At 55.6% G+C, this 27142-nt stretch overlaps 1 protein-coding gene and 1 long non-coding RNA gene across 4 annotated transcripts; one reads left to right on the top strand and one right to left on the bottom strand.

The window, feature by feature from the left end:
• Positions 1-406: 406 nt before the first annotated feature.
• On the top strand, positions 407-27142 carry MAPKAPK3 (MAPK activated protein kinase 3). Of its 3 annotated transcripts, none has more exons than XM_047693182.1 (11): positions 407-536; positions 828-1104; positions 18735-18874; positions 19880-19944; positions 20410-20489; positions 22325-22448; positions 23639-23714; positions 24043-24167; positions 24620-24705; positions 24976-25056; positions 25703-27142. In XM_047693182.1, the coding sequence occupies exons 2-11, from the start codon at positions 880-882 to the stop codon at positions 25853-25855; spliced, it is 1155 nt and encodes a 384-aa protein (XP_047549138.1). In that variant the 5' UTR covers positions 407-536; positions 828-879; the 3' UTR covers positions 25856-27142. The 3 variants fall into 3 exon arrangements, with proteins under 3 accessions (XP_047549138.1, XP_047549127.1, XP_047549147.1); XM_047693171.1 differs by having other exon boundaries at positions 411-566; XM_047693191.1 differs by lacking the exons at positions 407-536; positions 828-1104 and adding an exon at positions 5440-5547.
• On the bottom strand, positions 2003-7144 carry LOC125079522 (uncharacterized). The gene is made up of 3 exons (XR_007121141.1): positions 6994-7144; positions 3087-3285; positions 2003-2142 (listed from the first exon to the last, which is right to left on the bottom strand). It is a non-coding gene; the product is annotated as an uncharacterized LOC125079522 (long non-coding RNA).

Genomic DNA, 27142 nt, shown 5'->3' with positions numbered 1-27142 from the left:
GAAGGGTGCGAATCACAACGAAATGTTATTTCACTTGTCCTGATGGCAAAAATTAAGACTTTAGGTACGCTGGCGGTGGGCCACCACTAAGGAAGTCGCAGGACTTACAAGCCTCGCTGGAGGGCCGTCTGCAGAGTACAGAAAAGACGTCCGACTCAAGTGGTTTCCTGAGGCTCAGAGATAAACAAGATTTCCTGCGCTGTCACTTCCTAGGGCGCCGGTAAACTCCGGGGCTCACAAAGGCCTCGAGAGTGTCGGGAGAACCAAGGAGGTTTCCGCCCTCTTCGAGAAGCCACGCCCCCTATTCTGTCCCGGCTCAGGGGCGGGGCCCGTTGGGGCCTCCCTCCCAGCCTGGTCCTGCCAGGGCCGGCCTAGCCCTTTAAGGCTGACCGAGCCCGCTCCCAGTCCGGGACGCAAGGGGGGGGGGGGGGCAGGGGAGCGGTCACGTGGGCGGTCCCTGGCGGGACTCCGCTCTAGGAGCTCGCGGCCGCGGGTTCCCGGGACTGGGGTCCCTGTCCCTCGCCGGCGCCAGCCAGGTACTCTGCTGTCAGGGACGGCCTCGCCAGGTACGCCCTCGTAGGGCTCCCTCCACCTTCCGCTCCCAGAACCTCGCAGCCGCTTGGCTCCCAGACCCTTCCCCTCTTGACAGGTGTCGGCCGGGACTCGCTAGTGCCTGGTTGCGCGACCACCGCCCACTGCCTCGAGTCCGTACTCTCGGACAGTTCGCTTCCCGCTGTCTGCTGCCCGCAGCTCAGCCAGGATCGGGGGCTCTGGCTGGGGTGTACTGGAGGAGTCTGAGCGGAACTCATTCTTCCCTTCTCCCCTAGGTGGCCCTGGACGCGCCAGGCTGGGGTCGCCTCTGAGCGCCCCCCGGGGGCCATGGATGGCGAGACAGCAGAGGAGCTGGGGGGTCCTGTGCCCCCGCAAGGTGCACCCTGCGGACCTGGCTCCGCCGGCGCTCCTGCCGTCGGGGGGCGGCGGGAGCCCAAGAAGTATGCGGTGACCGATGACTACCAGTTGTCCAAGCAGGTGCTGGGCCTGGGTGTGAACGGCAAGGTGCTGGAGTGCTTCCACAGGCGCACTGGGCAGAAGTGTGCCCTGAAGGTCAGTGACCCCCTCACTGCTCCGTGGGCGACCTGGGAGGCCCAACAGCAGCCGCTTGTGGGTGCACTGTATGATCAGTCTCTCCTTTCATTCTCACACTCCCCTGTGAAGTCAGGCTCCTGGTCCTCCTTGCTTTACAGACAAGGAAAACAAGGCTTAGCCTAGTTAAGCTCGGGGTGTCTCAGAAAGCAAGGGGTGGAGTCAGTAGGGGTAGAGTCTGTTGGACCCGGAAACAGGGAAGCAGTGGTTCCTGACTCTGGGGTTATGGCTGGGCCTATGTGTTCTGGCCAAAGGCGGGAAGCCCTCACTCAGCTTGGTTGTTCCTTCTATGAGAAGCTCTTTTTTTCATGAGAAGCTCTTCTGACTGGAATGGAACTGAGTTTCCTTCTGCCTAAGGCTGAGTTCCCACTGAGGCTTGGAGTGGAGCTGCTTTCTCTTGTGGCCCCTGTCTGCCCCCACTGGAGTGATGGGTGGGAGCCTCCCAGGGCTCTCTGGTGGGCAGGGATAGAGCCCATCACACCTGTGAGCAAGAGGTTGCTGATGGGCTCCAGCTGAGTCACCGGCCCTATTTTGAAAAGGGTAGGTCCTGCTCCAAGCCTGACTCACCCTGGTTCCCGGGCAGAGGGCGGGCCAGCCATCTATCTGTGTCACACCATAGGCTCCCTGGAGGCCAAGAACTCTCTGATACAAGGGGAATCCAGGGAGTTCTGGGGGTGGCTGATGTAGCCACATAGTTCTGGCTTAAGTCATTTAGTTCTGGGCTGAGGACCTACCCCCTACCCAGAATGCTCTGAATCTGTGGTCACTGGGAACCTGACTCAACTGTAATTTGTGCCAGCGGCCACCTGGATGGGTAGATCGTGGCAAAGAAAGTGGCTCCTGTGTTAGAACACAGCAAAGGATCTTCTCTTTTTACAGACATAGCAATTATGAGCCTGAGTGCAGGGTTCTGCGGATGTGGCTCTAATCTCTGGCCTGCATTTGCCAGCTCCGTGACCTTGCACTAGGTCCTGGACTCTGGAAATCAGGTTTCTGGCTCTGTTCAGGGGAAAAGATAAGGAGTTGATGTGAACTTGGGAGGAGACGATGCCTGTAGAGTAACTGGTACTGGGCCTGGTGCAGGCCTGGAGAGGTTACAGGACTTATTTAGGTCATAGTGTCTGCAAGCATCTGAGCAGGGACCTGGGTCCAACTCCCTGTGTCTTTCCTAGGGGCACTAGGGCTGATGGGATGAGTCTGGAGGAGGCTCAGGGCTGGGCTGGTGAGGCTGAGTCTCAGATACAACTTTTTTACCTACTAACCCTACTAACTCTGAGTCCTCTGGAGGAAAACTGGCTCTTCTCGGGGGGTGAATCTCTACCCTTTCCCTCAGCACCATCTCCCCACTCTCACCTCTGTGGGTCAGGGGCAGTCTGGGTGGATAGACAACGGGCCGACTGAAGCCAGAGAACCTCTTTTTACTACCAAGGCTTTGGCCCGGTGAGCCAGGTCTGAGAGCTCTGACCAGCCCCTGTGGTGTTCCAGATGCTGTGAGCCAGGCAGGGATGGAGTGAGAGGCCAGAGATCTGGGACCCAGACAGCACCAGCTTTAAGCAGGGCTGGGTCTAGGCCCTTCTCCATGGGTGCTGTGTCTGACAAGTGACTTGGGGACACTTCTGACTGCAACGGTTTCTAAAACACCTCCTCTTGAATCTAGGACCTCAGTGCTTTCTCTGTTCTAGACTGGGAATAGGGCAGGTCTAGAATAAATCCCCCTGCTATACCCCTTTAGGCTTGATGGGTGAGTGTGGCTGGGGCTACTGCCTTGGGACCTTCAGGAGCTGGCCTCTAGGAGGACATGGATTAGATGTGGCTCCCACTCCAACATCTTCCTTGCCTTGCCCCCAGTCCTCCTCTAGTGAGCGAGTTTGGAAGTTTCTGCCATCTGGCAGGTCTTTACCATCTTCCAAGATGGCACTAACGCCGCTTCTGAAACATCGTACCTGTCCTGTGAGTGATGGCTTCAGCCTCAAGGAGGAGGAGCGTGGCATTTTTCTGCTTAGCTTCTGCCCCCTGCCATCTCTGCCCTTCTGGGTGATACAGGCCTAGGTGGTACAGGACAGGACAAGTGCCTGTCCTCTTGGCCCTGTTGCTCAAGATGGCAGAGTGCTTAGCCCAAAGTCCGGAATGTAGCAGGCACACCTAAAACAGGAAGAGTTGTGGTCAGTGTCCCCATAGCTGTTACTGTTCTCCAGGGGCCCTGGAGGGAAGGCTCCTCCCTGGGGTGCTGGGCTTCTTCCCCTCAGCCCCTTCCACTGTCGTAGTCCATCTTGGCCTTGCTCCCACTCAGTGACTCCCTCCCAAGGCCAGCTTCTGCTGCTGGTACGGTCATTCCACCCTCCGTTCCACCCTCAGCACTTGCTGCTGACCCCTTGGCAGGACCTAGAGGGGACTGCCTGCCAGGTATGGGGGGCAGGAGGCTGCTTCCTACTGACATCTTGTGCCCCCTCCTAGGCCTGACTGATGAGTTGGTACCCCTCAGTTTCACTCCTAGCTGGCTACAGCCCTACATATCTGTCCCCCATTGGTCACCCCACCACATCTGAGACACAATCCCTCAGTCCTTATCATGTGTATGAAAACTGTGACTTGGAGTCAGTGGTCGGAAACCATGTGGCTTGACTGGGATGACAGACTGTAGCAGAGGCCAGGTTTCCTCCCCTCCTGACTTCCTGCCCAGCCCACTTGGGGTCCTCTCCCACACAGCAGGCAGGAGTGACTGTGGCACTTAGATAAATAAACAATAAAAAATTTAAATAATAAATAAATAAATAAATAAATAAAATAAATTAAAAAACAATAAGAGATTCTGAGAGGACAGAGAGGGTTCTGCACGTGGGGAAAGTGGAATCTTCTTTCCCGCCCCTGCTCTCTGGACTCTGGGGCTTGGGGCCCTCCTCTCTGACCACTGGAGTATGTCGGAGGCCCCTGAGGCTCCCCGTGCCTTCCTTTTCTTTTCTTCATCAGATGGAGTGGAGTGGTGGGGTGCTGGAGCCCAGGCCGGGGAGCTGCCCCAGGGCTCCATGGGTGCGGCCTGCCTGCCAAAGCTGGCCCTGGTGAGCCAGAGTGGAGGCTGGGTGGGGCTGCCAGGCAGGCCAGGTACTTTCTCATTTGGCAGCTGCCACCCCCTCACCTGCCATCTCCAGACTGGTCAGATCAGCCTGGGCAGGGCCATCTGTTACCGAGTCAACAACTTGGGAAGCATGTGGTAGGGTGGGCAGCCCTGCCAGCCTTGTCTGATGGAGTCCCCCCAGGAGGGGTTTCAGTGTACCCAGCCTCCTTCCTGGGCCGTCCCTCTTCTGGAAGGAAAGAATTGGGGAAGCTCGTGGGCTTCCATGCTGCTGCAACCTGCTGAACTGTCAGGGGTGGGCCATTGGCTGTTTAAACAAAGATCCTAGGAAGGTCATCAAGCCCTAAAGAATGCCAGTAGCAGAGTTTGGGGCAGAGGTTGGTTTTTTTGAGCTGCTTCATACCTGCCCAGCTGGCCTTGCTCACAGGTTTAGAAGCTGTGCTCAGAGCCTGCACCTCTGCTGGGGATCCCCTCTGCTGGGAGGGCCAGAATCTTCCCAGTCTCTCCAGGAGCTGATGCCATCTCTCCAGGCTTCAGGCCTTGCTGCTGTGGATTCTGATATTCTTATAGACAGCTAACAGTTTTCCAGACTGTTCTCTCCGGCAGGCCCCGTTCCCAGTGCATGATACGTGTTCTCTTACCTAATTCCTGTCGTTCCCATTTTGTGGTTACTGTTGCTGACATTCAGTAAGGTCAGCGACTTGCCCACCATGCACAGCTGAAGAGTGGTGGGGCTGTGATGGGATCCTAGGCATCTGATGCCAGAGTCTTTGTATTTAAGTCACCCCATGCCTTACGCTAGTTTATGGGGACAGGGGAGGGTCTCTAAGACTAGGGCCCTGGATGGGTCCTGGCGTCCTCCTGCATGGCTCCGCTGGGAGCCTGAGTGGCGCTGCTCATATCTCTCACTCCGCCCAGCTCTCCTCGCTGTGCAGGTTCTGCCCGTGAGCGGACACATGGTCCCAAAGGCCAGCACACAAGGGACATGATGGCTATGGGGCTGTCTCAGAGAGGTTGTGTGGTTCCTCTTGAGTTCCTCGTGAGTCTCAGACAAGCCCAGCCTAGCAGCGTCCAGACTGCCACAGGCAGGAAGTGAGGTTGGTGAGTGGGCGAGAGGAAACCGGGTCTGGGCTGGGCCACCCAGGGGAGACTTCCTGGAAGAGACTGCCAGCTTTAATCCAGGCCTCTGGTCTGAGAAGGATGTGGATGACAGAGGAGGGCACAGGGTGTGGTGTGACAGCATGCCTGGTGTGGACCGCTCGGCACCTGCCTCAGAGTTCTGCTTCCCCACTTCCAGCCGAGAGTCCTGGTCGGACGCGGTGCCTCTCAGTGGGGTAGGCGGCCAGGCCCCGGCAGACACTGGGAGCCATAGAGGGACTATGTGGAAGAAGAGGCCTTTATACAGGGCCTTGAAGAAAGGTCAGCGACTCCCCCTCTCATTCTCCCTCAACTCCGGTTCATACTGCACCCCCAGGGACCTCTGTCTGTCTTTGGTGTCCTTCCTCACTAAGCGGGCAGAAATCCTCCTTCCTTCTCCCGCAACTTTCTTTCCTAATGTCACCAGAACCCTCTTGGAGCACTGTTGTTCAGGGTCCTCTAGAGGCTTATCGGTCTCCTGCGCTGTGCTTTAGTTCAGGTCGTGTGTGAAGGGCCTGGTTTCTGTTGACAACAGAGGTCTGTTATGTCTCTGCTGAGGTCTGTTACATCTCAGGGAAGCCATTTCCTTACTTGGATTCCTCATCTTTTTCTCCAAGGGCCTCCTTGGGATATCATCATGGGATACCCCTGGGAGAGGACCGTAGGTGGAGCGTTGGCTTTGTGATCCGCTCACCTCTTTTGGTTCCAGCCTGGTGACTGGCTGCCGGGTGTCCAAAGGTGATGGTCACCAGGCAAGAGTTGAAGACAATGACCATCCCTAGGTTTGGTAAGAGTGTGCCCCCCCGCAACATGTGTGGGTTTGCTGCTCTCGGGGCAGAAGAACATGGCTCCCACGGGCTCCTGTGTTTCTTCTAGGAGAATTTTGGTTCTGTTATGCCTTATTCCTGTCTGCGCAAGATCTTTTGTGTTCCCACATGAGAGGCTGTCTGAGTGCATTTTTTTTTTTTTTTTGGTGGCACGTTATTGACCTTTCTGAGGATTCCCTTGGGCTCTTGGGCAAGCCAGCCTCTTGTGGGGTGAGAAAGAATAGTGTGAAAAGAATTTTGGGTCCTGAACTCCTCCCTACCCTCCCACCCTTTTGGAACTAAGTAGATTAGGCCCTGCGTAATTGTGAATAAAATCCTATTGCTGGGAACCATGGGGGTTTTGCTTAGAGCAGGAGAATAAGAGGAGGCTGCTGTTTGGGGGAACAAGGAGCCTCAGGAGGCCTTTTCAGCACGGGACAGGCCAGAGACACTGAGAATATTGATTTTGGGTTTTCTTGCAGTTTTGGTGTTAGAATTGCCTTTTCCTTTAGGCTAGGGCTTTTGTCCTCGCTGCTTTCTCTTTGTGACGCTTCTATTCTTCTTAGCTCCTTGTCGCTCTCATTTCTTCTTTCCCCTCTCTGTTTCCCTTGCTGTCACTTAGTTCCTCCCCTCTCTGGCCTCGTTACTCTCTGTCTTAGGAGTTTCAAGCTTAATGGGCCTCTTCTCTGCAGCCTGCAGGCCAAGGGCAGACAGCAGACAGATGGAGGCTAGTCAGGTGCTGGGGATTCATGCTAGTCACCCTGAAAGTCTCCCCAGACAGGGTAGGGTAGGCGTCAGACAGAAAGGAGGAGCTTCTGGCTTACGCATGCCACTCACAGTGTCCCCTCCTGCTGCTGGCCTTGACCAGGCACCGGTAGCCTTGGCAGCCAATGCAGTGGAGTCAGGAACATTTGGGCCAAGCTTGTAACCCGAGGAGTCCCCTGTGGAGTGTAGGAAGTCAGGTTCAGTGGCGGCCTCCGCTGTTGGGTCTCCTTTTATGGCTCAGTGGTCTGAGACTCTTGCTCGGGACAACAGTGTGAGATCAGGAGCACTGTGACTCCCGAGGCTTCTCTGGCTGAGACTGAGGCTGAGGAGAGAAGGGGGCTGGGGTCAGAGCCAGTGGGAGGAACCTGTGGAGGGACTGGGAGGCCTTGAACATGAGGTACAACCTCCCTCTGCTCTAGGGGACAATATTGTGTGTGAGCTTCCTTGCACTGGCTGGGATGAGCCCTCCAGAGCACCTGACTCTCTAGCCCGCACTCTGCACCTGACCCTGTCACCTGGGACACTCAAGGCTATTTTCGGGGGTGTGATGAGCCAGGGCCTGGACCTGTCACACTCATCACTCCATTCCTGAGGGTTCAGACTCCAACAAGGGACCCACAACTTGCTCTGTAGATGCTTCCCCAACACAAACAAGCCCCCTTCTCAGGGTGTGGCAGAGGGACAGGCTGGTAGCCTCCACGCTGTCTGGCAGGCAGTGGCACTTGGGGCAGAACTTGGGTGTGGGGGTGGGGATAAGAGCACCCACTTATCCCTTGGGTGCTTCCTCCATGCTGAACCCAGACACAGAAAAATCTAAGAATGGGTTGTACCACTCCCCGGTCACGGATGAGGACGCTGAGATTCCGGAAGGCACAGCTACGCCTCAGAGCAGCCTGTCTGGGCTGTGTGGCAGTCAAGTTGTGGCTCTCAGTCATCCCTGGGATGCCAGACCTCTCTCCCAGGCTACAGTCTCCCCATCTGTAAGATTAGGGGCTGGGCACTCTGCTTGACATGAGCCCCCCGCTTCTAGCTGTGAAGACCTGTTTGATGGGCAGTGATTGTGGGCATTGCCAGAGAGGTGAGTAGGGGTGCAAGTAGACAGGCAGTGTGGAGACTGGCTAGAGGGGGCCCCAAGATACCTCTCCGAAGCTGGCTGGTAACTGGTGTCACCAAGGGGACAGTCAGCTTTGAGACTCCACCAGCAAGATCTGTGTGCTGCTATGGACAGGAGCTCTGGGGTTAGGACTTAGGTTGGAAGACCCCTTTCCACTGTACTCCATTGCCCAGTCAAAGCCTTTTGTCAGGCTGAGCCTATACCAGGGCGCATCTTTACCTGAGGAAGAACTGAGAGAATGGGGATGGGTCACCATTGCCTGTTCCTGTGGCAGGAGCATCCCTCAGTGTGGCTAGGCCACTACCCTGGTCTCTTAGAGGAGGACTTCCCCTTCTTCATGGCTGTGGCTCCATGGCATAACCCAAGACCAAGAAGTTTTCCCAGGAGTTGGAACCCTCAGAGTCCTCGAGCAAAAGAGGAGCAAGAAAGGAAGAGCAGCCAGGGGCCTGTGGAGGTTGGAAGCCCCTCTGGGAGGAGCCTGAGTTAGGCCCCGGTTGCCTGTGCTCACCCAAGCCTGTGTGGGGAGCTACAGGGACATGGATGGAGCCAAGGGAAATGGGAGAGATGCCAGCAGATACGATGTTGGCTGTTGGCTTCAGAAAGAGCAGGTCTGTGGAGGGGGGGGGTGGAGTCAGAAGGTTTCCTACGGTCTCTGCACTATGTCTCCAGGAATAGTCCGGTCTGTCTCCCTTCTCCCCACCCCAACGCACACATTTATTCCTTTGTTATCCTCGTGACACCTGCTCCAGGGGGACAGAGACTAGCCGTCACTCTTCTCAGAGCTAGAGGGTGTTGGCTCTCCTATTACTACGGCCAGCAAGGGGCATGGCCTGCTGGGTGCCTCAGCAGGGGTCCCCTGGGCATGGCCTCACTTGCCCTAGTCACCCTCTGCTTAGGGAAGGTGGCCACTACCCTCTGTAGCCCCACTGGCTATGTGGGCATCCCTGTGGCACAACTGGCCATTTGGGGGCACAGACTGTGGCTGAGGTAGGGGTCTCTTCGCCAGAGGGACCATTAAAGGGACATTGCTTCTGAGATGAGAATAAAACACTTGCATTTGCTGAAATTTTCTAGTCTTAGGGTGAAAATGTCCTATTTTTACACTGTCATAGGAGAAATAGAGCCAGGGTAATGTTTCACCGATAATGTAGCTGATTTTGACAGAAAAATGCTTTTTTCCTCTATGAAGTTTAAAGGAGGATAATAGAACCTGGACCCTCACAAGCCCCTGAGTGGCCTCTCCTCAAACAGCCCTCTCAGAAGATCTGGGTGGAATGCTGGGATCTGGTACCTGCCTCGGGCAAAGGGAGTTCTGGTGCTGCCACTTACTCCGCGTGTAATTTCTGAGAGAGATAGAGGATGTTATAGCTCTCTCTGTGCCTCTTTCCCCTCCTGTGAAGTAGATACTGACAGTCCCAGACCTGCCTGTCCTCCCGTCCTCATTGCCTTGTGTGAGGAGACTGCACACCCATTTCCACAGATGGGGAAGAGAGCATCAGGGAGGTTAAGGGATTGGCCCGGAGTCACCACACACTTTGCAGAAAGGGCTGTTGCTCAAAAGGATGCTCGGGGCAGCTGAGGGGGATAAAGGCGGCTGCTGCCTGAGAGAGTCGAGTTGTGCCCCTCTTCTAGTCTGCCAAGCTGAGAGCTGAGCTAGTTCCCTGGCTTGGGTCCCCAGGGAACCTTGGTCTCCCACCCCACCCCACCCCAGGATCGCTCCCCAGAGATCAGCCATCTCACCCTCTCACCACACTGGAGGGTCTGTCCCTTCCTCACTGGGCCTTTTACAGCAAACCAGGCTCTGTAGACTCTTGATTCTTGGTCCACTTTCGCAAAGCCAGGTCCAATACTGTCCGTTGCAGGGTTTGAGACCATTTCCTGTGACTGGCTGGTTTGCAAGGGGTCTGTCTCCCCTTGGTCCCAGAGGCTGCATCTGGATTGCCCCATTTCTGGAGGTGAAGAGTATGGGGCCACCTCAGGGCAGACCCAGGGGAATCCTGGAGCCAAGCGAACCTCAAGGCCCATTTCCACTCTGTACATACTTGGCGCGGTGCTAATCTGAGTTCTCTCTGTGTTCCCATTCCATCCTCATGGCCACCTGGGGACATGCTTACTGTCACTGCTCCCATTTTCCAGATGGAACCAGTGAGGCTCAGAGAGGTTGATGGCCTGCCCAAAGTTAGAGGCAAGTGGAAGAGGGAAGTCCAGGTCTGTCTGACCCGGAGTCCTGTGCCCACAGCTGGTCCTTCATAGTACATGGTCTCTGGCCTGGGACACTGGGACCCATGGGCCTGCCCCAACTAGCACTTATGTTCCTGCTGTCCCTCTCCCTCCCTGCCTTGGAGCCCAGCTCAGCTCCCTCTTTCTGGAAGTATTCTGCCCCTCTCCCACCCATCTCTAGCCCTCCCCAGACCTGGCATTTCTGCCTTTGTTTCCAGGTCATCTGTGGCTGGTGGGAAACATAAACTGAGGCTACCAAAATTTAGCAAATTGAAGGAGTCTTGTGTTCCTGAGACTTGACAATTTCCACACATGTGTTGGATCTGCAGTTGAGAGAGCTCACTGTGAAGACAGCTGGCACGGAGTCTCTGCCATCCTCTCTCCCAAGACTGTGGTGGGAGGTGGTCAGGGAGTCTCCAAGCCTATTAGTGGTCCTACCCTCCCTCCCACACTCTACCCCCTGCCATCAGGTGCTCTGGCCTTGGCCTGGAAGAGGGTTTTTGGGGGCTCCTCTTCCTCGTGGGCCCCCTTGGCTGGGCTTCCCTGTCTTGTTTGCTCTGCGAGAGAAGCAGCTGCCTGCCAAGTCCCGACTCTCAGCGCCCAGCTGTGTGACTTTGGGCAAGTCACTTAACCTGCATACTATCCCTGCTCCCATTTTCCAGATGGGACCAGTGAGGCTCAGAGAGTCATAGTTTCTCCGCAGTTAAAAGGATGACACTGGTTCTTCTCAGGATATGGTGAACACCGAATGAGGTGGCATCTGTGGTCAAATGCCGGGGCCAGCACCCCACTGGCCGAGCACCGGGGAGGGACAGCTGCCATGAAGGAGAGGCTAAAATGGATCTGCTGCTATCGGTCCCTGAGCATCCAGCTGGGGCCTGGGTGGTTGGGGTCAGTGGTGTCCCGTGAGCTGACCTCCCTGGAACTTAGCCTCTGAGGAGGAGAGGCAAATGGACAGGGCGAGCCAGAGGACAGGCTACGGCCAGAACTTAATGAAGTGAGGTCTGATCTGGCACGAGGCCAACTAATCCATAGCTGCGAAATTGGTTCCATTAGCTCCTTTAATGAGCTACGAAAGCCGGGGAAATGAGTCTGTGTGAGAACAGTGGCACATGTCTGAGGCTCTAATTTGAAACTGTGGTGAAAAAGTTAGCCTTGACACTGCCAGCAGCGGTCCAAGGAGCACCGGCGTCCTGGGGTGGGGAGGAGGGCCTGGCTCTGGCTTTCTAAGAAGAAGACCTGAATCCTGAACTTGAGGTCAACCTGTACCCCCCCCATCCCTGAGGCTGCAGCCTCTGCTCTGAGTGGGCAGAGCGGCATGTGGGAATCGGGGGCCGGCCAGGGGCCAGGGTAAAGTGTGTTAGAAGCCGTCACTGGTGCCAGCAGCACAAGGCAGGCATGGTCTCAGCAACTAGCTATAAAATGAATTTAGCTTTTCCGGTGGTTTGTGTCTTTCATAAAATCAGGGCTTTGTCAAATGGGAAAAATAATGCCAAATAATCAACACTGGGAGCCAGAAGGGACCTTAGACATGATGGAGCTGAACGCTCTCGTCAAGGAGGGAGTGTGGTGGGTTCAAAGTGCTTTTTCTTCCCTAGGACCTCTCTCTGTGGAGAATAGAGGTTTCCCCACAATGAACAAAATGGGAGTCAAAGACCTGTATTTCCCTATACCATTCCATTCAGTTCTGTTGCCTGAGTGTTTGGCATTGACTGTGATGTGGTGAATAGCCCAGAAATGCAATTCTTCGGTGTTCTGGTCTGCCCTTGCCCGAGGCCGGGGTGAGACCCCCCCAGTGGGAGAAGAGGTATTGTGGGGGGACATACCGGTCCTTCTGCCTCTCTTGTCTCTGTACTCTGGCCCAGAGCAAAGCTGGAATCCCCAGAAAGTAGAGGGTCTGGTGAGGTTCTGTCCAGCTCCTGGCAGGTGTGCCAGGCTGTGATGCCATGCACCGGCCTCAGTCTTTAGGAAGGAATTTATGGGTTCATGTGAATCTTTCTGTATCTTGCAAAATTATTATTGAAGACATTGTCAGAATGTTATACTTTTCCCTCATGTAAGGTCTGATGCTAAATCTCTTTAATAATTTGGTCTTGAGGGGCACCTGGGTGGCTTAGTTGTTTAAGTGTTTGCCTTCAGCTCAGGTCATGATCTCAGGGTGCTGGGATCAAGTCCTGCATCTGCCTCCTTGCTCAGTGGGGAGCCTGCTACTTCCTGTCCCTCCACTGCTCCCCCTGCTTGTGTTCTCTCTCTCACTCACTCTTCCTCTCAAATAAATAAATAAATAAAATCTTAAAAAAAAAAAAGAATTTCATTGGGGAAAAAGTTCAATGAATGTCTGTGCTTCTCTTCGTGGAATGATAAAAGCAGCAGAGTCTATCTGGTTTCCTTCTTTGCCAAGACTCTCAGGAAGCTCGGAATCAAAAGATGTCCTCAGTTATTAGTTACAAGTTTACACGGGATTCTGGTATGCTTTATTTTTCTCTGTATTCTATTTTTTTTAAAGACTTTATTTGTTTATTTGACAGAGAGAGATCACAAGTAGGTAGAGAGGCAGGCAGAGAGAGAGAGAGGGAAGCAGGCTCTCTGCTGAGCAGAGAGCCTGATGCGGAACTCGATCCCAGGACCCTGAGATCATGACCTGAGCCGAAGGCAGAGGCTTAACCCACTGAGCCACCCAGGCGCCCTTTTTCTCTGTATTCTAAAGAGAATCAGACATTTCTTGTTTTAGTCATGCTTTTGGATTATAAAATGCCTGAACTCCTGTTGTCCAATGAGTAGAGCAGTGGAAATGATGGGACTTAGAGTGGCACACTGGGCAGCGAGAGCATCCGGATGTCTGGTCTCCAGGAGGTTCTCTCTGCTGTAAGGATGATGTCTCTCAGGCTGTGGGTTGTCATGAAATCCGGAGTTAGTATTTCTTAATTTGTTAGTGCCTCACTGGCAGGAGAGATTGCAAGCCAGCTCTCTTCCCCCGGAAGGAGTGGGTGTTCCCACAGAGGCCACGGAGCAGCTTAGCCCCGGCTGTGGGTTAATTGGCTGGGAGTGTGGAGGTTGGGTGAGGGGAGGCTGCCTGTCTAGGCTGGCAGCCTGGGGGCTCCTGTGTGTGAGACAGATGGAGAGACTGAACACTTTTTACTTGAGAAGAGCCCGGCCCTGAGGTTAGCTAGATGTGGACACTAGATATGTGGGTGAGTATAAGGGCCTGGGTAGGTGGGCTTTTATGGGACTGAAGTAGGGTGTTGGGGGCTTGTCCCAAAGTTGTGTCCTCACAGAGCTGCTACAGACATCCCAGTTCCATCTGATGCCCTAGGAGAGCAGACAGAGTACTTTCACAGCTCTGGGCCATGTGAGGTGATGTGGAATACAGGGCCCCAATGGGAGAGGAGGTCTGAATCGAGGGGTCTGGGCTTGGCCAAGGTAGTCACAGAGTGAGTAGTGGCAGCAAGACCCCCAGTCTTTCTTGGGTGCCTCTCTGTGCCCAGTACTCTGGTGGGCACTTTAGAGAGAGAAAGAGAGAGAGAGAGGGAGAGAAAATATTGGATGAATAAATGGACAGATGGATGGGTCCCACTCTCCGGAGCCTGGAGACACACATGCCCACGGCCCTACTTTCATGCACGTCCCCTACCCCATGCTCCCTATATCCATGTGCCCCCAGGGACACACCCCTATACATGCCTGTATCCATGTTCCCGTGCAACCCCCCACCCCTGTGCACCGGCACCTATGCACACATTCATTTCAGAGCAAGCTTCCCGAGGCCTATAAGCAGTAGTTTTGGTTGGTGCCTCCCCCTCCTCTCATTTCCCCTCAGGGAGGGGTTGTCTGGACACTCTCTCAAAAGTCCCTTTTCCTCCCTGTTCAGCCTTGCTACACTCCAGCCTGGTGGCCCCCGGGCAGTGACTTCATCCTCCTGAACCTCTCTTTTCTCAGTCTGTAAATTGGGGTTGCCAGCCGCACCCTGCTCGCCTCACAGGGTGGCACCAGCATTCCCATGAGATAAGGGGAGAGTGTGTTTTGTAAACTGCAAATTGTTTTCTAGTCCAATGTTGCTCTCCCTTCCCAGCTCCTGAACTCGGGAGCTCCTCCACCCACATGGGAAGCCTGTCCTTGGCTGGGACAGGATGCAGCATGGGGGCGGGTGAGGAGGGGGCCTGGCTAGTCCTGAGGCTCCCATTCCACCTGAGGCTGCTGGGTGGGTGGGTGGGGCACAAGGTCTCTCCAGCTCAACCTTTGCTGGGGTCCTATGTCTGGTGGGGTTGGCAGGGGTCTCGGCCGTTTGGCTGTTGGCTCTGGGGGCAGCTTGGAGAATTTGGCAAAGGAGAGTAGGGAGAAGGGAGAGGTCGAAACCACTTCGTCAAAGCCTGAGGCTAGAGCAGTGTCGTTTGTTCAAGGAAATGTCATCTCAGATCTGATGCTCATCTAACTTCAGTGGGGCCCACACCTCAAGTATGGCCAGGAACCCCACCCTTAGGAGAAAGCCAGGATTCTGCCTCATGGGTGTGTGGGTGCCTGCCGGGAGCTTGGGGGAGTTGCCCAGGAGCCATCACAGACCCACAGCTTTGGTGGACCCCTGGGGGGGCCCAGGGGATATGGGGTGGGAGTGAGGTAAGCCTGGGGTCTGCCAAACTGGCTGGTCAGAAGCCTACGCCATCTTCTTTTCTTCCCCACTGTGATTGGGGACCAGATGGCCCCCATTGGGTTCAGGCCTTCAGACATGGGTCCATGGAGCCTCAGGGGCTGCTCCCCGGGGGTGGTGGTGGGGGAGGGGGTCTACTGTAGTTGCTTTGCAAGGAGCCTCTGACCAGAGGTTTCCTTTCTCTCAATCTAGCCCAAGCGCTGTAACTCAACTTTAGGGAAACAGAGGCCCAGAGAGGCAAAGGAACCACCAAAGTTCATGCTGAGAGTCAGAGTAGAACCAGAGCCTCCTATCTCCTAGCCCTGTGCTCATTTCCATGCCTGCGAAAATGAGGTTCTTGCTTGGGGACATCTTTTATGAAGGGTTGTGTGGACTCACATCCTTGCATGAATGAAGCCAACAAATTGCCATTTATAGCAATGGCCTTGTGGGCCGGAGCAGTCAGAATAGGATCCTTGGAAGAGGAGGTAAAGTCTGGTTTACCAGGGAGGGTGGGTAAGGCACAGTGGGGAGCAAATCTGGCCAGGTTGTCATGTCTCTCATTGTTGAAACTTCCTGGGTCTTCCTCAGTTTAATCTTATTCTGTCCTCATGATGGGTTGTGAGGGTTTCTTCCTCTTAACCCCACTTCATAGATTTGTTCTGTAAATGAACATGAACCATTACATGAGCCGGTGCTCTGTGTCGGTGCTACCGTGATCCAGGGATGACCAGGCAGGCTGGCCATGCCCTTGTGGGCCCACAGTCTGCTAAGGGAGGCAGCCTGGTGCCGGCTTGGCTGGGGAACCAGACGTGTGGTCTGGCACCAGTTACTTCCCCTCATTGTGCCTCCATTTCTCTGCTAAGGAACAGGAATAATGAAGCCCCTTGCTCCTAATATTTATAAAGTGCTCAGAACAGAGCCAGGCACATTGAAAAGTGCAATATCTATAAGCATGTTTTTGTTTAAAGAGTTATCAAAGGAACAAGCTAATTGTAGGTTGTGAGCTGCACAGGAGGGAGGTAAAAAGGGCGATGACGCGGGAGCTCGCTGGGAAGCTTGAAGTGTTTCTGTCTTGGTGGGGGTGTGGCTCATGGGGGGCGGTGTAGCTGTCGACACTCCCTGAACTGGACTCTTGAGACCTGTGCATTTTACTGTGTGTGGAGAGTACCTCAATGAACAATACATACATATTTATAAGAAGAAAAGGTGAAGGGAGACTGAGGGATCCTTGAGGTCCTCTTTTGGCAGGGTGGTCAGGGAGGGCTTCTGAGAGGAGGCGATGTTGGGGGGACTCCTGGAAGAGGAGACGGCGCTGGCTATGGGGAAGGCAGAGGAGGAAACTGAGGCTCAAGGAGGTTTGGGGCCACACTCAGGGCCAAGCTGAGGGATCAAGAGTGACAGCCCAGGAGGTTCCTTGGCAGCTGGGCCTAGGTGGGCCGGGTCTTGGGCTCTGGCGTCCGTGATCTCCCCTGCAGAGAGGCCGGTGGGGGCATTTACTGTGTTTTCTGGGGGCAGCCTTCTCCGCACCCCTAGGCCTGTTCTCAAGCCCTTGACACTCAGAAAAGGCCTATTTTAATCCGTGTGGGAAATGGGTTCCTAAATATGGACTGAGTGGGGTGGGAGGCAGTCCGAGGCTCCAGCTTGGGGCTCTTCCTCCTGCTCCTCCACCCCAGCAAAGCACAGGGTGCAGGCCCAGGCCCTGAGCCCTGTGGGCCCCTCTTTGGCCGTCCCCTCCCCTCCTCCTCTCCCTCCTACACCTTCCTTCTAGCACCGTGCCCATCCTCCCACCCTTTGTTCAGGAGCAGGCCAGCCCTCCTTGGATTGCCCTAAAGCTGCTTTCAGCCTGGGGGGAGTTAGAGAGGCAAAAACCCTAGGGGAAGGTGCTGGGAGGTCTTTCCAGAGGAGGAGACATCTGAACTGAGCCCAGAAGGTTCCTCAAAAAGAGGGAGTTGACCTGATGGAGAAGGAGAAGGGCAAGGGTGTATGTGGCACAGGCAGAGTGAGGACTGTTTGGGTCAGCAAGTGCGTCCTTCTGACCAGAATGGAAAGGGTTGGGAGCCAAGGGTAGCAGGCAATGAGAGGGAGGCAGGCCTGAATGCCAGGGGAGAAGGTGGCTGTTATTTGGAGAAACGGACAGGCGTGGGGATTTAAAGGGTGGGGGCAGGAATAGGTGGGGCTGGGGACCCCACTGGGAGGTTTTCAGCTGTGTGCTTGGGATTTTACCAGAGGAGAAAGAGGACCTCGGTATAGGGGTGAGACACCAGGAGCAGGGCAGAGTGAGGAGGGGGTCCAGGAGCCAGCCTGGAGACCCCTGCAGGACACTGTCAAGTGAGGCCAGCCTGGGGAGGAGAAGGCTGGGGGCAGGGAGGCCACACAGGAAAGAGTGCAGAGGAGACAGAGTGGGGGTAGGGAGGATGGCGCATCTTGGGTCCTGTGGCTAGAGACTGGGCTACCCCTGGCTGGAGCCACCTCCACACAGTGGGGCTGAGCTGACGTGGTGAGTGGGGGTGACCGAGCCCCCGCCCCCAGCGCCGTGAGCAAGAAGCTGGAGCTTGGGAGGTGTGTGGGCACGGAGCTGAGGATGTTCCGGGAGGCAGAGGCAGCGTGAGCAAGGGACTCATGGTTTCCAGGCGGGGAGTCTGTCCACAGCAGCCTCTATGCGCACCCCCATCCTGAAATGCTTGATGGAGCAAGGACCCCAAAACTGGTGGAGGGACTTGCCTACGTTCTTGCACCCCCAGGCTAGGGTCAAGGTGAGCAGCTCTAGAGATGGAGGAATAGCCACGGAGCAGCAGATTCGAGAACCTTCTGCCTTCCTCTGTGCCTCAGTCTGCCTTTGCCTAGGGAGCTTGATCCCAGAGTCTGCCCCACCCAGGGCCCTGGTAGAGGGGAAACCATCCCACAGAGGAGGAGACCAAGGCCAGAGACGGCCCAGGGTCCTGTGGGTGCTGAGGGAATTGAAGCCGTTCTGAGCCTGAGGCTTGAGTTCTGACCCTGGTCCGTAGCCCTGAGCAACTTGGAAATGAACAGGGCAGGGTCTCAGGTGAGCAGCCGTGTGCGAGGACGGCTGGTTGGGCTCTCCGCCTTGTGGATCACCTCACCCTGCAGGCTGACTTCTCCTCCCCCACACCTCCTCCAAACAGGACCACTCCAAGGCCTTGCCCACTTCTGGTGACTGACCTTCTGACTGGCAGCCGTAGCCTAGGGCTGAGTTAACCTGAGCAGGGATCCGGTTGTCCGCCACCCACCACGGGCCTTGCTGTGATGCATCCTCTGGGGATGACTCCGTTATGACTCCATTTTACAGAGTTGTGGGCTGAGGCTTGGAGCTGGGAATGTTTGCCTGAGGTCACACTGAGTCACTGGAGGGATTCAGTCCCAAACCCAGGCCTCACCAGACCAGGCTGGCCCTTCCTTCAGCTAGGGTCCCTCCTGCCCTTGGACTCTACCTTTGGGTCTACAACTCTGCCATCCCCTTGGAAAAAGGCAGTTCCGGGGATGTGTGGCCCAAGGCCTGGGGTCTCACATCTGTTGTGTGAGTCTACAAAACCCATCAACTGCCGCTTGGCTTGCAGTCCCTACGAAGAGAGGCAGGGCTCCTCTCAGTGGACTCTGAGCCTTTCCAAGCTGTCGGCCACCTCCCGGGGCCTTCTTGTGGTCATTGGACCATAACTCCGGGAGATCTGGATTTGAATCCTCATTCTGCCCTTTATAAACTGGGTGACCGTGGGCAGGTCACAGGCCTCTCTGAGCTTCCCTATTCTAGTCTGCAAAGTGAGGGCAGTGGCACTCTCTGGGTGGCTGCTGGGGAGGTGGGCTATGTGCCTGACACTTTCTGTGCCTACCTGCCCTCAGCTCCTGTATGACAGCCCCAAGGCCCGGCAGGAGGTGGACCACCACTGGCAGGCCTCTGGCGGCCCTCACATCGTGCAGATCCTGGACGTGTACGAGAACTTGCATCACAGCAAGCGCTGTCTCCTCATCGTCATGGAGTGGTACGCTGGCCCGTCCCGCTTCAGTGCCTCGTCGGTACTCCCATGGCCCCTGGGCTCCATTCTTCTATGGCCCCTCTCTGCTCTTAAGATAGCAGCCCCTGGAGGCACCCCAGCCCCTGAGGAGTAACAGAAGGGCGGGTGCAGGCTGTTCCCACCAGGGTGGGAAGGGAACTACGGGGGTTCCAATATGGCCTCCATGGGTGTGATCTCACTCTGTGAGGAGGGGCAGGAAGAGTAGTCAGAGAAGGCAACTGGAAGCCTGAGTGTGTGGGTACGGGGGATGTGGGAGGAGCAGGACACACACAGTCACCTCTGCTTTCTCCTTCCTACCTGGGTTTGGGCTCCCATGGTCCCAGGAGACCACAGGGTAATCCAGGAGCCAGTGGCCTCTTCTACCTTGGGCTTTTCCCAACAGTACTGTGGCTCAGCCCTAGCCTTCCTCGGACGCTGGGTCTTGTGAGCTCCTCCCCATCTACCTTTAAGTGCCCCCTCATCCTACAGGTTAGCAACTCTCGAGTCAGATTTGGGGTTCAGATCCTGGCTCTACCACCCACTTGCTGTGTGATTTGGGGTAGCTCTTAACCTCTCTGAGTTTCTGTAACTGCCATGTGAAATGTGGAGGAAGATTTTAACGTGGTACTCGCCCTGTACCCAACTCCATTCTCAGTGCTCCACGCATCCTGCTTACTCAGTTTGCATAACTCTGTGACTTTGGTGTCATAAATCCCATTTTACAAAAGAGGAAGTGGAGGCACAGAGAGGTAAATGGACCAGGCTGGGGTCACAGAGCACTGTAGGTGTTCAGAAAGCAGTGATAATGATGATTGACATTTCCTCTCTTCTTTGAGGGAACTGAGACTTGGACGAGGGTTGGGCTGCTCTAGGCTCAGCCAGGTGGAGGCAGGCCCAAGCTCTGGGCCTGTGAGCCCCTGAGCCCAAGCTCAGGGCAGCGGTAGGCTGACACCTGATTCAGGGGGCCCTGCTTCTAGTCACTTTCTCTTCTAGCATGGAAGGTGGTGAGCTCTTCAGTCGGATTCAGGAGCGTGGCGACCAGGCCTTCACTGAGAGAGGTACGTGCATGCAGCAGGACAATGGGGAGCATTTGGACAGAGACGGGCTGCACAGAATTGCTGTGCAATGCTGGGCAAGGCCCTGCTCCTCTCTATGCTTCAGTCTCCCCTGCGAAACAAGAGAGGGTGGGGCAGAGTGTCCAAGGAGTTCTATGAGTTTGTAACACATCGTCAGAGATGAATTGTCCATGGCCTTGGGATGGAGGCTTCAAAGCCTCTAGGTGTCAACCAGCACCTGAGCTGGGAAGAGGTAGCCCAGGCCTGAGGAAAGAGGTCCAGGTGGGTTGGGGCATCCCCAGAGGGAATTAGGATGACTGGGGTGGGTGTAGAGGATGGGCGTCCTGGGTAGCTGGACTGCTATCACCATCTTGTGTTGTTCCGGGGGCATGGTCAGAAGCCACATGGGTGGAAGCCCCAGGTGCCCGACCTTTGCCTCGTACCACCGCCCCTCCTCTGTGTCTGCAGAAGCTGCAGAGATCATGCGGGATATCGGCACCGCCATCCAGTTCTTGCACAGCCAGAACATTGCCCACCGAGATGTCAAGGTGAGGCTCTTAGTTGGGGGACCAGAGAAGGGAGTGCACAACCCCGAATGGCTCCCAGCACCCACCCAGATGGAAGCACGTTTCCTTGATCGTCATTCAGGGCCTCTGCCCCGGAGCCCAGACTGCTCTCCTCAACCACTTCTTCCATGGTTCCAGCATACTCATCCTGCTCTAGCCAGATGGGTCTCCTTGTATCATTCAAACACTGTGTAATCCCAATAGGCTTTAGGATAACTGAGTGCCTACCTCAAGCCAGTAGACCCTGATAAACATCTTGTTTAATCCTCTCATAACCCTGTGGGATCGGTTACCCATTTTACAGATGAGGAAAACAAGTCTCAAAGAGATTGTTATCTTGCCTAAATTGGTGCAGGTGCCACACTGGTGTTCATTCATTCATTCTTTCAGCAAGGATTTTTTTATTTTAAAGATTTGTTTATTTGAGAGGGAGAGTGAGGGGAGGGGCAGAGGGAGAAATCCTTGAAGCCAGCTCCCTGCTGAGCGTAGGGCCAGCCCAGGCGCCCAAGATCACCACCTGAGATGAAACTGACAGTCAGATGCTGAACTGACTAAGCCACCCAGGGGCCCCCAATGCCAGCATTTGAAGGGAAAGAAGCCATTAGCTGGGAGGCAAGGAGGAACAAGTGGAGGTAGTCCCAGTTCCTGGGCCTGCCTGCCCTTTCAGTGGATGGGCTTCAGACATGTTCTGGAGGCTCAGCTCTCCAAATGTCCTATCCAGGGAGGACTGGGTCCTCGAGGTCATCAGGATCAGATGGGCAAAATGAAAACCATGAGAGCCCCACATGCGTACGCAGACATGTGCCAGCCACTGTCAGAGCAGAGTCCTGAGCCCTCTGCCCCAGGCCTAGAGCATTGCCCTGAGGCCTGTTTCATCCTGAGACTGGCCCCAGAGGAGCTCGGGGACCAGCGGCAGCATCAGGTTCCTCTTCTGGCTGAGTACTGCCAGCCCACTTATCCTTTGATTCTGGATATGCGTGGAGCCATGACAGACTCACCTTCTGAACCTTTACTTTATTTTGGCCCTGGCTTCCTTTTTTTCCCAAGGAGAGAACAGTCTTCTGTAGAGGTGACTCCCTTGTGGAGACTAAACGTGCTTTCCTGTTTTCATCCCAATCCAAGGTCAGAGCATCTCAAATAGAACCAGAGAAAGGGCTTTCATTGGCTCCAAACTGGAACTCCATCTAACACCCTGTCCTTCTACCCCAGCTCTGCTTGAGGGTCCCCTCCTTTCCTCCATGGCCCTAGGTCCTACCCATTCATTAAGAACCAGCTTTAGGGCTGCCTCCTCCATGCAGACCTCCTCACTACCCTCTTACCTCAGGCCTCTCTGTGCTCTGCAGCCAGGAAGAACTGCCCCTGTGCATCTCCTGGGGCCTGAGGCAGAGGCCTTCTCCCCAAGAGCCTCAGGCAGGCCGCCCTGCTGGCTTGTTCTAGACTGGGTACCAGACGAGTGCTTGGGGACATGAGAGCCTACCTTGCCCCGGAACCCTCATTTTGGTATGTCACGGAAGCATTACCAACTCAGGCTCCAAAGTTCCTACCCCTGGGCTGTCTGTGGCCCTTGGCTCTTCACAGCTTTGGCTGAACACTTGCTTCTGTTCCCCATCTGCGAAAGGAGGAAACACCTCCCAGTCATCTTGGTCTTTTCTATTTGACTCATACTGTTGGAGACCAAGGCCCAGGTCTTTTTCATGAGATAGAGCTGGCTCCTCCTGAATTGATTGAGGTGAAGGAAGTCTGCCTGGAGGTCCTCTAGGGTCCCTACCCCCACCTGGCGCCTAACTCCAGACCCATGCTTTATCTTCCTGGCCCAGCCCGAAAACCTGCTCTACACGTCCAAGGAGAAAGATGCAGTACTCAAGCTCACCGACTTTGGCTTTGCCAAAGAGACCACCCAAAATGCCCTCCAGACACCCTGCTATACTCCCTATTACGTGGGTGAGTCCTTGGGATGTGGTTTGTACGTTCCTGTCGTTACCGGACCCTGCTGTGGAGTGGGGCAGCCCCAGGAGTTGCAGAAGCCAAAGGGTTAAAGCCAAGTAAGGAGGGAGGGAAGGATCCTGTCTTCGTGGAGGCGGTGACGTGGGGGGCCGGAGGCTGCAAAAATATTCTCCCAAACTTCAGCTTCTGCTTTTGAAAATAGATCCAGGAAAATTCTTGCTGTGGCCTGTGAGCTGAATGACATCACAGTAGCTCTAAATATATACGTGATAAAAGGCTGCCATCAGCTTGGGACGGAGCCCAACCGTGGTTGTTTTTCTCCAGTTTTTATCTTTCTGGGATTCATATTCAGAAAGTAGGCAGGACTTTCCGATTACATTGGAAGGATACAAGGCACCAGCCCCTTGTCTCAAGGGAGAGGGTCTCTTAGGATTGGCAAGGATTGGACTTGGGGGTGTCACCTACTCAGGCTTCCTTGGAGAAGCTCCCTGCTTCCTTGTGAGTGGGCAGCCCAGATCTAGAAAAGCCCCCGCTGAAGGTGCTCCTTACCCGAGAGAGAGGATGACTCCCGTTACAGAGGGCTCTTTCCCTTTAGGGGGTGCCTTCTAAGAGAGCTACTTAAGGAGTGGGGAACCCCAAGACAGCTGAAATGGTATCCTGTTGGCCAGCACGTGTTTTGCAGTATTTTGGCTTAGAAATCTCCTGGCCTACCCATCTCATTGTACAGGGGGGAAGAACAAGGCCCTATGGGATGGTAGCCACATTGGAAGTAAAAAACAGCCCCTGGCCCGTCCTTGCCTGTTGCCTAGGCTGTACATTCAGGGAGACAAGGGACACAGGGCCGATGGGGGGCAGAGGCCCTCTTGCCTGTGGCAGGATCCCACCTAATTCCAGATTGGCCTTCTCTCCGGTTCCTCCCTCACCAAGGCCAATATCGACCCAAAGAAGCTAGGAGGCTATCATTTGTTATAGCCCAGCCTAAAAGCGGGTTAATTTTTTTTGTGAGCTCTTTTTCCTCCCCCAACTTCACACACATGCTGCCTTCCCAGAAGGTGCCAGACACCAGTCTGCTTTGCCCCACCCCCAAACCCAGGCACCTGCTCCCCACCTTGCTCAGGCTTCAGGCTCCAGTCTGGGCTCCAATACCCTTGGCGCTGAGCGCCCTCTTGTGCCCTCTGCCCTGGTAGCTCCTGAGGTCTTGGGTCCAGAGAAGTATGACAAGTCGTGTGACATGTGGTCCCTGGGCGTCATCATGTACATCCTGTGAGTACCACCCATCCCCTGGGACCCTCAGTACCACTTCTGCCCCCTCCCCCAACCCTTGTGAGGGGCTCGAGTGGGTCATTCTTCACGCAGGCTGCCCTTCCCCTCTGGTCAGGGGACACCCCTCCTTCAGGTGGCCTCAAGGTCTCTCCTTGCCAAGGGCAGATGGCAGTCCTAGGAGGAGCCCAGAGTCCAGAGGGCTGGTCTTCTGGCCAAGGTGACTACCTTGGTGGTTGCCTTTCTTCCCAGTCAGGGATTCGGGGAGGAGAATGGGTTCACTCCGCTGCTGCCCTCATACCTGTGCCGAATGACCTCCACTCTCTCCCAGCCTATGTGGCTTCCCGCCTTTCTACTCCAACACGGGCCAGGCCATCTCCCCAGGGATGAAGAGGAGGATCCGCCTGGGCCAGTACGGCTTCCCCAATCCTGAGTGGTCGGAGGTTTCTGAAGATGGTGAGTGAAACTCTCTTCCCCAGCTTCCTCCACCAGACCCCATTAACCTTCATTCTGGGAGATACCATGTTGGTGTCAAAGCAGCCTGTTTTCAAATCCTGGGTGTGTGACATCCCACCTCCCGTATTCCAGCTGTGTGACCCTAGACAAATCACCCAAACTTTCTGAGCCTCAGTTTCTGTATCTGCTAAATGGGCTCAAAACTTGCCTCCTCAAAACTTCCTCTGACTCCTCTCCCTTATTAATATTTTCCCTTTGGGGACCACAGACAAATTTGCCCTGTATCCATTCTCTATGGCTGCTTAATGAATTGCCCCAACTCATGGTGACTTAAAACAAGAGACAGTTATTAGCTCACTTTTTCTGTGGGTTAGGAATTCGGGAGCCTGGGCAGAACTGGGGCGACTGGCTCTGAGGAGCTTTGCAACCGCCCCACTCCCTCTCTTCCCCAGCCAAGCAGCTGATCCGCCTCCTGCTGAAGACAGACCCCACCGAGAGGCTGACCATCACACAGTTCATGAACCATCCCTGGATCAACGTGAGTGCCTCCTTGTCCTGTGGCGGGCAGCATGGCAAGCTGGAGGGGGGCTGTGGGCAGGGGGGTTATGGCTCCAGAGGCTCTGGGGCAGGCCACAGATGTGCTGCAGGACCCAGCCGAGAGCCTGGCTTTGCCCCTGCTCCAGTGGGGCTCCTTCACCTCCCTGAGCCTTGCTTCCCATATCTGAGACTAGGAGAGAGGGGGTGGGGGCGGGGAGCCAGTGCCGCCCCAGGTGCCTGTTCTGATCCATGGATTTGGGGCTCCTTCCAGCAATCAATGGTGGTGCCACAGACACCCCTCCACACTGCCCGCGTGCTGCAGGAGGATAGAGACCACTGGGATGAGGTCAAGGTGGGTAGATGCTGTCTCAGTCTCCCAGGGTTTTGGGAAAAGGGACTCTAGGATGGTGGCTCCTAAGAGCCTGGGTCATCAGCCCCTTCCCCGGGGCCAGAACCTGAGGTGTCACTGACTGCCCAGGGATCCAGCTGGGGCACTCAGAGCACAGGGCTGCACTACCACACTCATGGCGTGCTCCTGGCTCACTGGGACTTGGGGGGGGGTGCTCAGTGAAGGAAGGGGTTTTGGCCATAACCCCCTTACAATCTACATTTGGGAGGGTGGTCAGCCTGGTTTGAGCCTGGGGCAGCAGTTCAGAGCCCCAGGGCACCCTGGGCACAATCTTTGGGCTTCAGTGCCCTGGGTGTGCCACGAGAGGGTGTCGCCTGCGGGCCTGTGGTTCTTAGCAGGTGACATCGGTCCAGGTCCCTGTCCTCCTTATGCTGGTGTGGTCGCAGGGAGTCACTGTACTCTCTGTGCCTCAGTGGGTAAGTTCAGTGTCTACTGCAAAGGACCATAGTATGGGTTAGGTGACACAAGGGGATGGCTCAGGCAACAGAGGCTGTTGTTGCCCTCGTGGACATGAATAAGGGGCTGGAGGCAGGTGGGCGATGGCTCCTGAGGCCAGTCCATCCTGACCTCCGCGGACATCTGTCACCAGGAGGAGATGACCAGTGCCCTGGCAACCATGCGAGTGGACTACGACCAGGTGCAGATCAAGGACCTGAAGACCTCTAACAACAGGCTGCTCAACAAGCGGAGGAAGAAGCAGGCAGGGGGCTCCTCGGCCTCACAGGGCTGTAACAACCAGTAGCCCACGGGGCCTCCCGTGAGGGCCCGGGAGGAGCCGCCCTCTCAGCCTGGGGCCCGGACCAAGTGTGCTGAGGCCCTGACACAGAGGGCCCAGGGCCATTTTTTTTAAACAAAAGGATCATTTTGCTGTGTTTTAATTTGTCACTTAGAACTTCAGGACAGAGGCCCGCGACTCCAAACCTCCTTGGAGGGGGCCCAGAGCCTGGGAGTTAGGGAGCCATCTGCTTCAGCGGCAGTGCCTGTGGTCGGAGTGGCCCGAGGGATATGTGGTTCTGTTGGGCTCGCTGGGGCATGGCTTTAGACTTCTAGGCCATGGCAGTGGTGGCCATGGTGGCGGGCTTCCCTCGGCCCTTGGAGACACCCCACTGTCAGCTGGGCAGATGGGCCAGACCTTGGGAAAGGCATCTAGCCATTGGTTGCCATGGTGACCAGGGACAGACTTGTTGTCTGTGAATGCTGATTGAGAGCAAGGGAGGGAGAAAGGGCAACTGAGGGTCTGCCTCTGTGGCCTTGGGGAGGCTAGTCTCTCTCCCTCACGCTGCTCGGCCCTCTCAGGCTTCCTACTTTTGGTCTCCTGAGAGAGGCTGCAGGGTCAGTCTGCCTGTCTCACTGGGTGGTCCAGCCCTATCTTGCTGTAACCCCATCCCCCGGGGTCCCTGGAGCACCCTCCCTGCAGAGTCCCTGGGCCTAGGGATCCTGTTACTACCCCTTACCCAAAGAGTGCCCTCTCATCTCAGGGGAGCGGGGAGGCATTTTTAACCCTCTTCTACTTTGGAAAATGTCACTGTGACGAAAGCCAGTACGGTTCTCCTGCCCCTACCCACTCTCTGGTTCCCAGGCAGGAAAGCTTATCTGTGATGGTTCGACCTCTGCCTCATCCTGGTTGATTATAGGGGCTATCTCCTCGGGTACTTTTGTGAGAGTGGATGGCTGGGGGCAGGACCCAGGGCCTCCCCATTAATCAGGGGTCTCTTTCTGCACTCTGGGTCAGACCCGAGGCAGTGGAGGGCTGCTGAGTGATGCTTAGACGGTCTGGTCCTGGGTCCTGGCTTCAGCTTGAGTGGGAACAGAGAGGACCCCTTCCTTGCTGGTCCGGGCTTACCCAGTCCCATGCTGCCCAGGGTAGCGTTAGGGTTCTTGGTACCTGATAATGGGCCTGACAAGTGCCTGACACCCAGCCTGGTTCCTGACCTGTCTCTCACTGGCTGGGAAACCCTAGCCCACGTCAGATAGGAAAACACTGCTGGGTTTTACATCTAGATGGTAATAAACACCATTTTGGCATTTC

This window comes from Lutra lutra, chromosome 1 (assembly GCF_902655055.1).
Source record: "Lutra lutra chromosome 1, mLutLut1.2, whole genome shotgun sequence".
Classification (NCBI taxonomy): Eukaryota; Metazoa; Chordata; class Mammalia; order Carnivora; family Mustelidae; genus Lutra; species Lutra lutra.
This window is presented reverse-complemented; position numbering and strand designations above follow the sequence as displayed.